Below are 13,396 nucleotides of genomic sequence, written 5' to 3'. Positions count from 1 at the left end.
GGACACGGCTCTGGAGTCCCTGGGCAGTGAGTGGCACTCACAGGAGGCATTTGCTCTGGTTCCACCCCGTGCAATTCCCCTCAGTTTGTACTCAGCAGCTTTTAAACCAGTCCAGAGCTGACAGTCTCTAGGTTTTTGGGGATATGACCACTGACAATGCAAACCAGGGTTCAGAGTTTCCCAGCACCTTTTTTTGAGATGCATTCACAGCTGGAAAACCCTTCTGCATAGGACCTGGTGAGATGGGGTAGCTACACATGGAGAGAAGATCAAGGGAGCCATAAAACATCTTGAAAACAGGGTGCCAGTAAACTCTGAACACTGGTAGCAAACTACCCCTTACAGAAAATCAGCAAACCTTCAGCCTGTGAGATCTGACTGTCCTGCAACAAAGGGGATAAAAAATACCTTCCTGTATAGGGGGATTTCACTGAAATACCAAAAAACCATCAGGATCTGACTGGAATTCTAAGCCTTTCAGATGGCTTCCTTCACCTCCATCAAAAAAATAGATTCTGACAGAAAGAAGTATTTAAGGAGAAATCTCCTTGCAAAACTTGCTTCATACAGTTACATCTAGTACTTTTATTTATCTATTTCTTAATGGACTAAGTCTGTGTGGGCTTCCTGAGCTGTTCCATCTCCAGCCCTGCTCTCCCACTTGCAGAGGACAGCGTGGTGATGAGGCAACACATGGAGCAGTGACACTGTGGACATGGCAAGGGCAGCAGGCTGCTCTTAAGGCATTTTCTTGTGTCATCTCTTATGCTTCCCTGTCTATTTCTATGTACAGTTACAGCTAGAAAATGAGAACTCTGGGTTTGGAGACTCCAAGCCTTTGGCCGAAACCTGGCAACCTGTTTGTAATAAACTTCATCTAAGGATGGATTAACCAGCAGGCAGCAGTGAGGGCAGGAGTGAGGCAGCAGGGAGGAAGTATTGCCTTTGGAGTGCTGGGGTCAGGCCACGATGTCTTTGCAGCAGGAGGAGTTTGCTTAGGTACCTGCTGCTCACACGGGGAGTGAGCTACAGCAGGGAGGAGGCAAAAGTCCTGGGAATGCCTGGTCAGACTCCATCTCTTCTCCCCGGTCTTCTACCCAGTGCTCGTGCAATGAAATCTACGTTTTTAAATGCTTGGTTTTAATTTACTAGTGCCTAAAGTCTCAGAAACATCTTAACGTGTTAAACAAAGAAAAAAGCTTAATTCACTACTTTTGCAGGCTTTTTGGAATAGCTGCTTGCTTTCCTATTTTCCAGCAGAGGCATAAGCAGCCAGATTTAGTACATCAAGTGTAAAGCAAATGGCTTAAAAGACCTGATTTGAGATATGAAATATTTCTGCTAGGCGTGCTATCAAATACCTGCAACTTTGGCATTCCGAAACCTGCAGTCACCGACTACAATCTGCAGACTGTGCACAGGAATCCAGCCTTCTTTTCTTCTGTTTAGGTTTTTCACCAACCTTTGAATGACAACAGCGTTAGGAACAGAAGCCAGCCACCCCAGGGCACTTTGGTGGGGGCAAGCAGCAGTTTGCTCCAGCCAGGGAATCGTTTTAACAGGACCTGGCCATGTGTTTAAAGTGTTCTTCCCACCTAAATTCAGGAGCCTAATTAAAAAGCCTACACCTCTGTAGGCAATGCAGAAGAAAGGACTCCCTCTCAAGTCATCCTGCCCGAGACCTCCAGAGATGCCAGCTCAGGAAAACTGCCTACTGAAGGAGTTAAGGACAATTATTTTTCTCACTCCTCTGCCATTTAGACTGGTAGGATGATTTTAGTCAGGGTACTGTAAGCAAATTCAAGCCAAGATTTAGGCAGCTGGAAATATTCATGCTCAGAAGTGACAACCCTCTGTCTCATCACGCAGTGCAGTTTTGCTAACAAAAGCTTGGTGTGAGAAATCTCTGACTGGCACTGGCTGAAGCCCCCAGGAGTGGTGAACTTTCAGCAAACCTGAGATGCCTTGCATCTGCTTTTGCTAACAGCAAACTGAAGTTTTCAAAATGCAGTGGGACTAGATGATCCTTGCAGATCCCTTGCAATTGAAATATTCCATTTTATCCTGTTCTGATTTCCCTTGAAGGGCTGCAGCTGTCAGCCAGGAATCCTGCATTGACATCTGTGCATTCACAGGCTGGTGCCTGCCCCGGTCTGGCCCAGGTTCCTGCCAACATCACCCTTCCCACACCCCAAACAAGGCTGTGGCACACTGGGCTCCCTCTGCTGAGAGCCTGGGCTGGCTGAGAGCTGCTCAGAACCCTCCAGAAAGGGAAGAGCCAAAACCTCAGCCAAGTGCTGAGTCTCACGAGGGGCATGCTGCCCCCAGACAAGGACACCAGTGGTCCAGCAGGCCCAGGGGTGTTCCCAGGGGATGCTCCAGCCCCAGGAGAGAGGCAGCTGTGAGGTGTTCCCTGTGAGCCTTGACAGCTTTACACACAACAGAAAGAGTGTGGAGCCATCCCCCAGGGTAGGGAACATCCTGCAGCTGTCTGAGGGAGGAAAACACCTTGCAGTTACTCACTGTGGCTGTTAAATTCCCAGAGGAACAAAGCCTGGAGCTGAGCTGGGATGGACAGAGGGAAGCACCATCGGAAGTGGGGACAGCATGGCAAGAGGGGCTGTGAAGGTGCTGGGAACACCCAGCTCAGGCAGAGACCCATGGCCAGGGAAGTCCTGACTCGTTTCCCCAGGCTGTGCCAGTGTGGGTGGCATCTGGTCTTGGCAAGAGAATGAATTCTGCAGCTTTCTGGAATGGTCTAAAGCTCAGCCAGGAGCTGCAATGAGTGTGTCACCAGGCAAGTGACCTTTCAAGGGACTGCCCTGCAGGCTCTGAGAGATAAGGCAAGGTAATCCCAAAATACCTACCACTGTCCCTCACCATCTTCATGCAAGAGCTGGATTTCATCCCCGTTTTTCACCAGCAGATCCTCTGATCCCCTCCTCTTGCAGTCTGCAAGGGCTTTGTATTTTCCTGGAGACTGTGGCAGAGAGAAAAACTTGCATTATTTAGCTGCCTTTTGTATTGTGCAGCTGTGGTTTGTGACTGCTGCCTGAATGTGGCACAGCCCTACCAGCTACCTGAGTTAGAACTATTTCAACAAGCTGTGCCTGAGAGACCTTCTCGTTCCCCAGAGTGAGGTATGGAAATTCTGAGCCACACGGCCACGACAGAGGCTGGGTGAGAGCCCCGGGGGTGCCACGGCCACCTACCAGCTGGCTGCCATCCTCCTCCTCGGTGTCCGAGCAGTTGGAGAGGCACTGCTGCCCTGCCCACTCCTCCAGCCCCTCGCAGATCTCCAGGGACTGCGACATTCCCGGCCAGCCTGCGGGACAGCGCGGGGCTCAGGCGGGGCCAGCAGCCCCCGAGAGCCCCCAGGGGAGGGAAGGGGCCCTACTTCTGTGGGGTTTGCTCTGGGGGGACACCGGCCCGCTGTCCAGCAGCACCGGGCTGGTGCGCTCCGAGTCGTTCTCTTCCGAGCTGATGGAGGCTCTCTGCTGCTTCCTGAGGGGTGCAAAACAACAGAGGCAGTCTCAGCTTTCCTTCACCACCGAGGTTCTGTCAAACAGGGCCAGCAGCAATACTGGTGCTTGTGGGGAGATGAAGGACTTAGTGCCCGGTCCTCAATCTTTTTGTAAGGGAAGGGAAGCTGCTGCAGTGGCTGCCCTGAATCAGCCCTGTCTTTGCCCTGCTCCATCTGCAGGGAGGCTGCAGCTCAGGCTGAGCTGCCAGCCCCAAGGGTGTCCCTGCAGTCCCCAGGGGTGAGCAGCAGCACAGCCCTGCTGTCCCCTGCCCAGACACAGGGACAGGGCCAGCACAGAGCCAGCAGCAGCACGGGGTGCCCCCTGATGGGAGGGCACTTACTGTATTTGTGGGGTGCCCTCGGGGCAGGAAGGAATGATGAATCTGACTCCAGACTCAGAAGGCTAATTTATTGTTTTACGATCTATATTATATTAAAGAATACTAAACTATACTGTACTAAAGAATACAGAAAGGATACTTAGAGAAGGTTAAAAAGATACTAATAAAAACTTGTGACTCTCTCCAGAGCCCTCCAGAGTCAAAACAATTCACATGAAACCAATGAAACAATCACCTGTGGGTAAACAATCTCCAAACCCCATTCCAAAGCAGCAAAACACAGGAGAAGCAAATGAGAAAATATTGTTTTCCTTTTTCTCAGAGGCTTCTCAGCTTCCCAGGAGAAAAATCCTGGGCAAAGGGATTTTTTTTCAGGAAAAGTGACTGTGGCAGGCACCCAGCCCAGCCCGGCTGGCACTCACCTGTCCCCCAGCTGGGAGGAGAGCGGGAGCTGCTCCGAGCACGAGCCAGGCTGCTGCTTCTCCCCTGCTGCAGGGCAAACACAGCTTAACATCCCGTTCTGCACCAGCAACCGTCACACTTGAAGCATTACTTGAAAAATCAGACCTTTTGCACAACCCTACTGGCTTCTGTTCAGAGAAAAGCAGACCCATGGGCTCTTGCAAAGCACAGACTTAATTATGATTAAGGTGGCATGTTAGCACAAATCCAGCACTGAGCATGCTCCTGAGGACCACGAGATGCTTCAAATTAGGCATCTGGTTTGGATCTTGTTGAATTAAACCTATGACAACAAATGTGAAATAATGCCCAAGGTAACGACAACAACAAAATGTACTTGTGTGATTCATTTTCACATCAGCACCCAGGTTTTACTGCTCCAAGGTACGTTATTTCCCTGCAATGTAAGGCCTCACTCCAGCATTTTGCTACCAGGCTTCTAAAAATTGATTCTCCAGTAAGAATTTGTGGACTTGAACATCAGCAATGAGCCAATAGCAAAGCTCCTGCTGCAGAGTGAAAGCCACAGAGAAATTGATCCAATGTACCTTTTATAAGCTCTTGCTGCTTGAACAAAATTTTTCTTATTTCATTCAACCACGCCATCTTCAGATCTACTGTTTGGGCCTGGAAGAAGAGAAAATTGTCTGAATTTTGAATTAAGAGTCATCCATTATAATGTAGGAATAAAATCTTCCTTTTCTGTGCTGTAATTATCTGAAATCCCCTTTATTCCCCAAAGCTACTACTAAATTTTGAACAGTCTTGATCTTTTGAAATTGATGATTCCCACTACATCCAGGCAAGGCACAGTGGCACCTGCAGAGCTATCAGTACCAGCACGAAGATCAAGGAGACATTTTTTTCCCACAGCTCTGAGGCTGAGCAGATATCCAGAGCCTGAGGGCACAAACCTGCACCACGTAGACCTCCTCTCTCCCGCTGTACCAGATCTCAAATTTCCGATGGTCTCCCTTCACATTCTCGGTTATCCCCACTGCGTTCATCTGCAAATCCAAACAAACAAACAATTAAACACGGTCCAAGGCTCCCTCTTCCCCAGGAACGCAGGCTGTGACAGCAGCTTAGAGCTGTTTGCACTGAATTTAACATGTTTCATCAATTTCAATTTACGCAGCAACTCAAAGTCATTATCTGTCTCGTTCCTCCTGGCTTTCCAAAAGCTGCATTTTGGATAAGCTGTCCAAAACAAATCAATGGACCTTTGGGAACTTTTCATTTGGGAACCAGTGGAACCAACTGAAGCATCACCTCAGCTGCCTCTTTCAGCACAGAATTCCCCAGATTTGGCATATTTAGATTTATAAATACGTGACACATTATTTATCCACACAGATTATTTCTTTCCAAAAGCAGGGTAATTTTTGGGTTGCCCCAAGCCTGGCTTCCAGGAGAGGCTTGCAGCTGCATCCTGCTTTACTCATTATCCCCAGCCCCCTGTGATAGCTGGGATGAAGCACCCAAGGCCCAAATCCTTCAGGACCCACCTGAGCCAAGCTCAAACCACGACTAGAGACACAAAACTCTTCAGCAACAGGAGACCTCTGACCTCCCTCCTGAGCTGAAAACTGCTGTAATACCTGAAACCACATGAACCATCCCCTCCCCTGAAGCAGGGTGTGCTGGCAATTATTCACTGATTAAAGGATGGCCAAGAATAGCTCAAGTGTCCCACGTGCATGTTTTGGAGCAGATGTAATAACAGAGGTATCATCTATCATAAATTATTCACGCAGACTGGATGAGACAAATCCACTGTAAACACAAACAAAACCTTAGAAATAACATCTGTTCAGCACTGCTGATCCTCCCTGACAACATGTGGTGCCTTGGTCTGAAGGACTTGGATGATTTCCAGCAGAGGTGCCACGGACAATGTTCTGTTCCAGCTGTTTCATGTGTTGGTGCCCCTTTCCAGTGACAGGAACACTCCAGGGAGCAGGAACCAGGCTGCTCCTGACATCACAGAAACATTTAGGCTGCACAAGACCCCTGAGGCCATCGAGTCCACTAACCCAGCAGTGCCAAGGCCACCACGACCCCTGTCCCCAGGTGCCACATCCACAGGGCTTTAAATCCCTGCAGGGATGGGAGTGGGTGCCAGTCCTGCCCACTCCTCACATCCAAGCTGAACACCCTGGCACAGCTTGAGGTCTTTTCCCCTTTAGAAAGCTGGATGAGGCTCCATTTTGATTTTATAGAAACTTAAAATTTATAAAAGCTGCTGGAAGGGCAGCCTGGAGAGCACCTCATCCAGTCACTGCAATTCCCAGTTCTGTGCACCTTGTTTACCCTGGCAATTTACAGAGGCTCCTACAAAACTGCCCAGGCATCAAGACATGAGAAATTTTGGATGATCTACTATGATGATGCAAAGAAAAGTGCCAGGAAGAGACAGATTTAAGGTCTGTTCATCCAGGTTAGAGGATTTTAAATTCCATTTCCTCCCCCTGCCCAGGATTTACTGCAGTGCAGACCAAGCTGGGCCAGTGCAAGCTCTGGGCTGGTGCTCATCTGCAGATTCACCTGGCACTGCAGGAAGCTGCACCCCTGGCTCACTGAGCCCAGCTGAAGAGCTGCTGGCCTCTGCTCACTTCACACAGGATGCAGGATTATCCTCAGGGTTTCTCTGGTTTGCTCTGTGGGTGATCTGTTACACAGCATCTACCCAACAGCTCACTTCAACCCCGAATCCCCAAAAAACATTGCTGCAAAGAAATCTCATTTCCTGGTGCTTAGGGACAAGGTTTAGTGGTGGATTTGGCAGTGCTGGTTTAGCAGCTGGACTCGATGAACTTAGAGGTCTTTTCCAACATCATTGTCTGTGAAATCAAATCAATGTCAAGCTCCAGAAACAGGATTTTGCCCTCAGTACAGCAATTCTCAAAACACAAGTGTGCAGGTGTGACCCTGCCACCTCCATGGATCCTCTAACTCCAACCTCTGCGTGTCAGCACAAACAAGGAGCTGTGGACAGTCCTCTGCAGGCAGAGGAGAGCTGTGGACAGTCCTGTGGAGAGAGAGGAGAGCTGTGGACAGTCCTCTGGAGAGAGAGGAGAGCTGTGGACAGTCCTGTGGGGGCAGAGGAGAGCTGTGGACAGTCCTCTGGAGCCAGAGGAGAGCTGTGGACAGTCCTCTGGGGGCACAGGGAAGCTGTGGACAGCTGCCTAGGCTCCTGAGTGCAGCATCCTCTCCTCTGAGCTGCATTTCCCCTGCCACTCTTCAGTCCTCCCAAAAGCATGTGTGCTAAAACGAGCCCTGCAGGGGAAACAAGCTCTCCAGAAAGAAAATGGTGCTGTGTGGGGAAAACACTGGGTACCAAAGCATATAGCCAGAGACTTGCTCTGTGCCATCACCTGTGACGTGCCCCAGGGCTGCTCACTGCTCCTGGCAATGCCTGCCCAGACCCCTGGCACCACAGCAGGACCTGCTGTGCCCCCAGCTCCTCAGCCTTCTCCAGTCTCACACAGACCCCTGTGGGCTCTCACTTCTCAACAAAAACAAGGCAGAGCCCTGAGAAAAAACAGTTCTGCTGTTAGACCTGCTCATCACACACAGCGTGCCAGTGCTCTCAGAGCAGCACTTTGGGATTTTATTGATAATAGTTAGCATTTATAGCTGTTTACACCCTTGCCATCTGATAATTGTCATTCCAGCTGCAGCTGGAGCCTGCCACAGGAGAGGGGAACGGGGAGGAAGAAGAGTTAACCCTGCATCCTCCTGCAGGGTGGAAAACAGGGCTCAGGAGCAGGCAGGCAGAGCTGCCCAGGGGCAGGAGGAGCCCCTCTCTCCCAGGTGGGCTGGGGAAGACCAAAAGTGCCTCCAAACCTGAGCACGGGCTGGGGCAGGGCCAGGCACACCAGGGCTGGGAGAAATGCTGGGGGAGCTATTTAACACCCAGCTGGTTTGGGCCATCAGCAAGAGTTATTTTGGAATAAAGCAGTAATGTCTAAAATGACAGTATGAGAAATCATGATCTGCTTTCTAAAGCAGTGTGCTTCATACAGTCACAATTTCACAGCATTGAGACAGGATTCTCCCAAGGATAAAACACAAGCTGCTTCCTTTTGTCTCCTAAAGGTAAAGGAAATTTACCTGTACCCCTGGCACAGCACAGCCTGACCCCGAGGCCAGGGGCTCTCCCAGCTGCTGCCCCAGCCCTGGGCTCCTCAGAGCTCATCCAGCCACCAGCCCTCCATGGATGTGGCACGGCCCTCAGCAGCAGAAAACAAACCCCACGTCAGAGAAAAACCCCCTGGCTCTGCAGAATCACTGCTCTGCAATGCACGTGGCTGTGTGAAACACTCTAAGGTTCAAAATAAACAAAATAAATGTAAATAAAATAAACAAAAATAAAGCCCCCTTACTTTCAGAAAGTGCTTAAAGCTGTAAGATGAGGTTTTGTCATATCCATCTCCGTGCTCCTCTCTCTTCTTGCAGAAGACCAAGGCTTTCTCATACAGAAACAGGTGCCTCTGCATGGGCTTGAACCTGGCCAGATCCTTCATTTTTGTGGGCCCTTTTCGGTGTCCTGCCCAAACACTGAAAGATCCCTGCATCAATACTTTCCCCAGTTCGCTCAGGTCACCCTGGGGAGAGCGTGACAAACAACAAAGAAGGACAAAGAGGTGAATTAAAATGAGAGAGGGCTCTCCAAACAATGACAGCACACGGGGCCAGCTCTGCTCCAAGGCACGTCCCTCTAAGAATAGTTCTTCCTGGAAGGACCAGAGGCTCCCTGGCAGGGATGACCTGGTGCCAGGGGGGCACAGGACTCAGGCAGGGCTGCAGCTGCTCTAGAAACTCAGGAAGAACTAGAAGGAACAGAAAACCATGCAGCTCCCATGGAACAGCATGTCAAGGGCGCTGGCTACTTTAGTGGGACAGGGAGGTGAGCTCTGAGCCTGAACTGAGGCATCAGAAGATGGAAGTCTCCAGGAGGCCAGGCCTGGCAGCAGCAGCTTCCCTGGAAGCCTAGGAAATACCACCACTGCAGTGGGGCAGGCTCAGACTCAGCCTCAGAGAGTGGTTTGCTGAATGCTGAATGGGAAATGCCACAGAAACAGCCCCGAGAGTTATCAGAGCACAGAGGGGCACACAGAGAAATGCTCCAGAAAACCACAAGGTGGCAAGGCTGGCACCGTGCAGCTCAGGATCCCAAGCCGAGATCAGAGGGAAGACTGTCACCTCTGGGGTCCCTGATCCAGCCCTGCACAAGCTCTGTCCTGGCAGCTCCCAGCTCTCACATCCTGCACACCAGGGCATCACCAGCCTTGTGCAAGGGCTGCCCACAGCTGCTCACATCATATCCTGTGATTGAAATCTGATGCATGGAGTCGTTGACTGACTTCAGCAAATCCAACATTGCAACCAGAGCTTCCTGAAGTTCCTGAACTCCATCACAGCTCGTGCTGTACTTTAGCAGCTCCTGAAAATAGAAATAAGCACGTGTTTGCACTTGAACAAAGCAGATTTTTCCACCTTGCCCAAAGTTTCCAGTGCCCAAGAGTGACCTACACTGAGTTTCTTTATTCATGTCCCTGGAAAAAGGCTCCCTCTGGAGCACAGTGAGTATGAGCTGTGGGACAGGCCAGTGAGGGATGGCCTGTTTTGAATGTGCTTCCTTAAGGAGGGTGTCAGCACAGAGCAGCACCACATTCTCCTGACTCTTTGTGCTGTGTTTTGCTGCTTGCTAAGACATGGCAATAAGGCTGGGGTTTTTCATTAGTGCCAACATGCCCTCAAAGGAGCTTGCAGCAGATAACTGTCTTCAGACTGGCAGGCACAAGGAACAGAATTTATAAAATCCACAGCTTTCAGGTAGCAAATAGAAGACAGAATTTTACCACTGAGATAAAATTAGTTCCATTTCAGATCTCCTGTGCCCTACAGCTGCATGTATACTCATTCAGAGGCTGGGAGGAGGTTCAGAAGCCACCACCCAAGTGTTACTCCTGCCTTACAAAGGGAGAATAACTGCACTGCCCTGCCTCAGGTGGGGACACAAGAATAAATGCACTAAAGATTACAGGTGCTACCAACACCTGAGGAGAAGAGATGCAACAATTTATTTCATTTATCAGAGTCTCATGATCATCTCTAGCTCGGTTTTCTTACAAGTGCTTCTGTAATTCTGCATCTCTGAGCAGACTCAAACAGTCTTTCTCTCCTTAAGCATGGCCTGTCACAAGCACCTGTTCCTTTTTCAGGTATGTGAACATTCATCTTCACTGGAAGTCACTTCAGGAGAGGCCAAGATGGGCAATATGTCATCCAAAGCTTGGTGCTGATCTACAGGTAACCTCTAATTGAAAAACAAACCAAATCTAATCTATCTGCTGGTGGCCTTTGGAAGCAGAAGATGAAATACCTTCAGAAGTAACTGGTACTTTGTCAGGCGCTGCACTGGTTTGAGCAGATAGGAATCCAGCCCCAGTTTGTGCTCCAACTTCCTTTGGCATTCCTGGAACACAGAAGTCACACCAAGAAAGTTTTGCACCATCTGTCAGTAGATATTCCAACAGCACAGCCGTGGGGTTTGATGACTTCAAAGGTTTCATGTCCAAGGGCTGAATGGTACCCACTACTAGAGAAATATTATAATAACATGCAAATTAACAGTGAGTGCATCTGTACTCCTGGGGTGTGAGAAACGCCAACATCTCTGTTTGTGAGCATTCTGCAGACCATGCTAAACAAACCGCAGAGCTGTGGGCTCTGAGGAGGCTGTCAGGACAGGGGAGTGTGCCAGGGGTGCAAGCAGCAGCTCACCTGGAAGAAGGAGCTCTCGGAGCACTGCCTCCAGAGGGACTCAGAGCGGGGCTTGTTCTGGCAGTACTTCTCATACATCTGGAAATCCTCCCGCTGCAAGGCAAGCCAAGGGCCAGGTCACCCCCAGTCCTGCCAGGCAGCAGCTCAGGCCAGCAGCCAGATGTGTGCTTCCACCTCTGCTGCCAGCTTCCGTGTGTGCAAGTGGCAGCTGGGTGCAGGAAGCGCAGCAGGGCTCACAGCTGTGGCTGCCCTGCCACCTCTGCTGGCCACACAGCCACCGCTGCTCCTGAGGCCAGCAGCCTCTCACCCAGCCAGGAGGAACTGCAGAGTGTGACAAGGCAGGGAAACCCCGGCCTTGGGGTGTGCTTTATAGGTGACAAGGATTCACCCACCCTGTCCAGGAAACAGCAGCCCACTCGCTCGGGTGCTCCCAGGCAGCTCTCCAGACTGTGCAGGAAGATTCTGCAAGAGATGGCACAAGGGACAAGAGCACAGCAGTGAGCAGGGTGAGGCTGGGCTGTTCAGCACTCCAGGGAGCAGCCTGTGGAAGGGGAAGAGAGCATTCCATACTTGTTGTGGAAGTCGTAGATCTCGGGCATGTTCCCAAAGAGAACGTCCTTCCTGTTCCTCAGCACGGGGGGCAGCAGGATCAGCATGGCAGGGTTATCCATCTCAGCTCTGTAGCCCTGCCAGGTGAAAAAGGGCCACTCTCAGCTGCCACCTCCTCACAGGCAGGTGAAAAGGGGGCATGAACAGACTTCCAACATGATCTCTCTGTTTCTAAGTGCAATATCCCTTTTATTCCCTGTTTTTGGCCTCTAAAGCCCTGTCTTCAGTCGCTGGGCACAGGGGGTTGTGGTCCAGAAGGGAAGGTGTGGGACAGCTCCCGTGGGGCCAGCAGCACTGCAGAGATGCTCCCAGTTCTCCAAAGGCAAATCAGCCTGGCTGCAGGAGAGGAGCCGCAGGAGAGGAGCCACAGGAGGGTGTGTGTGTGTGTGGGGAGAACAGGGGGCACAGAGGGGCACAGAGGGGCAGGGTGTGTGTGTGTGTGTGTGTGCAGCTCCACAGCCTCAGCAGAGCCCTGCAGACCAGAGACAGGAGATCAGATCAAACACCCACGGGCTCTGTGCTCCTGCTCAGGGGGTGCTGCTCTCCTCAGTGCTCCAGGAACTCGGGGCTCTGTGCCCCCACTGCCCCTGACATCACAGGCCCCCAAACTGGGGAGGAGCTGGAAGGGCCCACACTGAAACACAAAGTGCTGGGTGGAACCAGGAATAGTGTGCAGCTCCCCAAGGAACAGCCCATCAGGGCACCTGGCATGGCAAATGTGCTCACTGCAGTGCAGGGCTCACAGCAGAGTGCACAGAGGCCCCAGGAATGGCAAAAGGCACAGCTCAGGCTGGCCCTGCTGCTCACCAAGGGCTGCACGGGACTGAGGCCCTTTACCATGGGCAGCACAAACGTGTTCAACATGTGCAGCACATCTCCTCTGGCCTTCCAGACTAATCTCTCACTCACTGTGCTTGGAATCAATATTCCTCATACTCAGCAGGCATTCTGTAGTTGATTAAGGATGCAATAGATGATAAGTATCTGGAAAATTAGTCATTTTATTTAAGGCCAGCAAGCAGGCTTCCCTCTTTAAAGGGAATACTATTTTCAGAAAACTGAAGTCTATCTGTCCATTTTTCTCTATCCAGACTCGATGTGCACAGCAATAAATCTCAGTACCTACCAACTGCTTCATCACAGAGTGTGCTTTAGCAAAAACCCAACCAGTGCAGGGCAAGCACTGCAGCCACTGCCTGCAGAGGAACAGATTTACATCCTGCTTGCTCCTGGCTGGGAGAAATGCTGGGGGGGGAGCTATTTAACACCCAGCTTGTTTGGGCCATCAGCAAGAGTTATTTTGGAATAAAGCAGTAATGTCTAAAATGACAGTATGAGAAATCATGATCTGCTTTCTAAAGCAGTGTGCTTCATACAGTCACAATTTCACAGCATTGAGACAGGATTCTCCCAAGGATAAAACACAAGCTGCTTCCTTTTGTCTCCTAAAGGTAAAGGAAATTAGGGAACAGTCAAGAGAAACAGCTTTTTGTGTATTTTACAGGCACTGCTAAGGCTAATTACCATGCTTTTGTGTACAAACAGAAGGATTCTCCTTCACTGCGGATGAAAAGCTCATCCTGACACCAACTGTTCCTGCAGATGCCTCCAACAAAGAAAACCTGAGGAGCAAACCTGGGCATTTATGACTAGACTGGGATGTGACAGT

General features: G+C 50.5%; 1 protein-coding gene across 3 annotated transcripts in view; it reads right to left on the bottom strand.

Annotated features, from left to right (window-relative positions):
• MCF2 (MCF.2 cell line derived transforming sequence) overlaps positions 1-13,396 on the bottom strand; it is a 51,289-nt gene that overhangs the window by 4,380 nt on the left and 33,513 nt on the right. Inside the window, exons 18-31 of one of the 3 annotated variants that reach the window (XM_041459264.1) lie at positions 11,689-11,804; positions 11,511-11,580; positions 11,119-11,211; positions 10,718-10,810; positions 9,650-9,775; positions 8,715-8,936; positions 5,241-5,333; positions 4,875-4,953; positions 4,287-4,353; positions 3,398-3,504; positions 3,213-3,325; positions 2,868-2,980; positions 1,362-1,462; positions 627-1,118 (exon numbers count right to left, since the gene is read on the bottom strand). In XM_041459264.1, the coding sequence (XP_041315198.1) occupies positions 1,066-1,118; positions 1,362-1,462; positions 2,868-2,980; positions 3,213-3,325; positions 3,398-3,504; positions 4,287-4,353; positions 4,875-4,953; positions 5,241-5,333; positions 8,715-8,936; positions 9,650-9,775; positions 10,718-10,810; positions 11,119-11,211; positions 11,511-11,580; positions 11,689-11,804 (1,446 nt within the window). In that variant the 3' untranslated portion in view covers positions 627-1,065. Of the gene's footprint in view, positions 1-626; positions 1,119-1,361; positions 1,463-2,867; positions 2,981-3,212; positions 3,326-3,397; positions 3,505-4,286; positions 4,354-4,874; positions 4,954-5,240; positions 5,334-8,714; positions 8,937-9,649; positions 9,776-10,717; positions 10,811-11,118; positions 11,212-11,510; positions 11,581-11,688; positions 11,805-13,396 lie in introns of those variants that run through there. The other 2 variants (XM_041459262.1, XM_041459263.1) reach the window with 2 other exon arrangements.

The sequence above is a fragment of the Pyrgilauda ruficollis genome, unplaced genomic scaffold (assembly GCF_017590135.1).
Source record: "Pyrgilauda ruficollis isolate IOZ18807 unplaced genomic scaffold, ASM1759013v1 scaffold133, whole genome shotgun sequence".
NCBI lineage: Eukaryota > Metazoa > Chordata > Aves > Passeriformes > Passeridae > Pyrgilauda > Pyrgilauda ruficollis.
The sequence above is the reverse complement of the archived record's forward strand: the minus strand, read 5'-3'. Positions and strand labels throughout refer to the sequence as shown.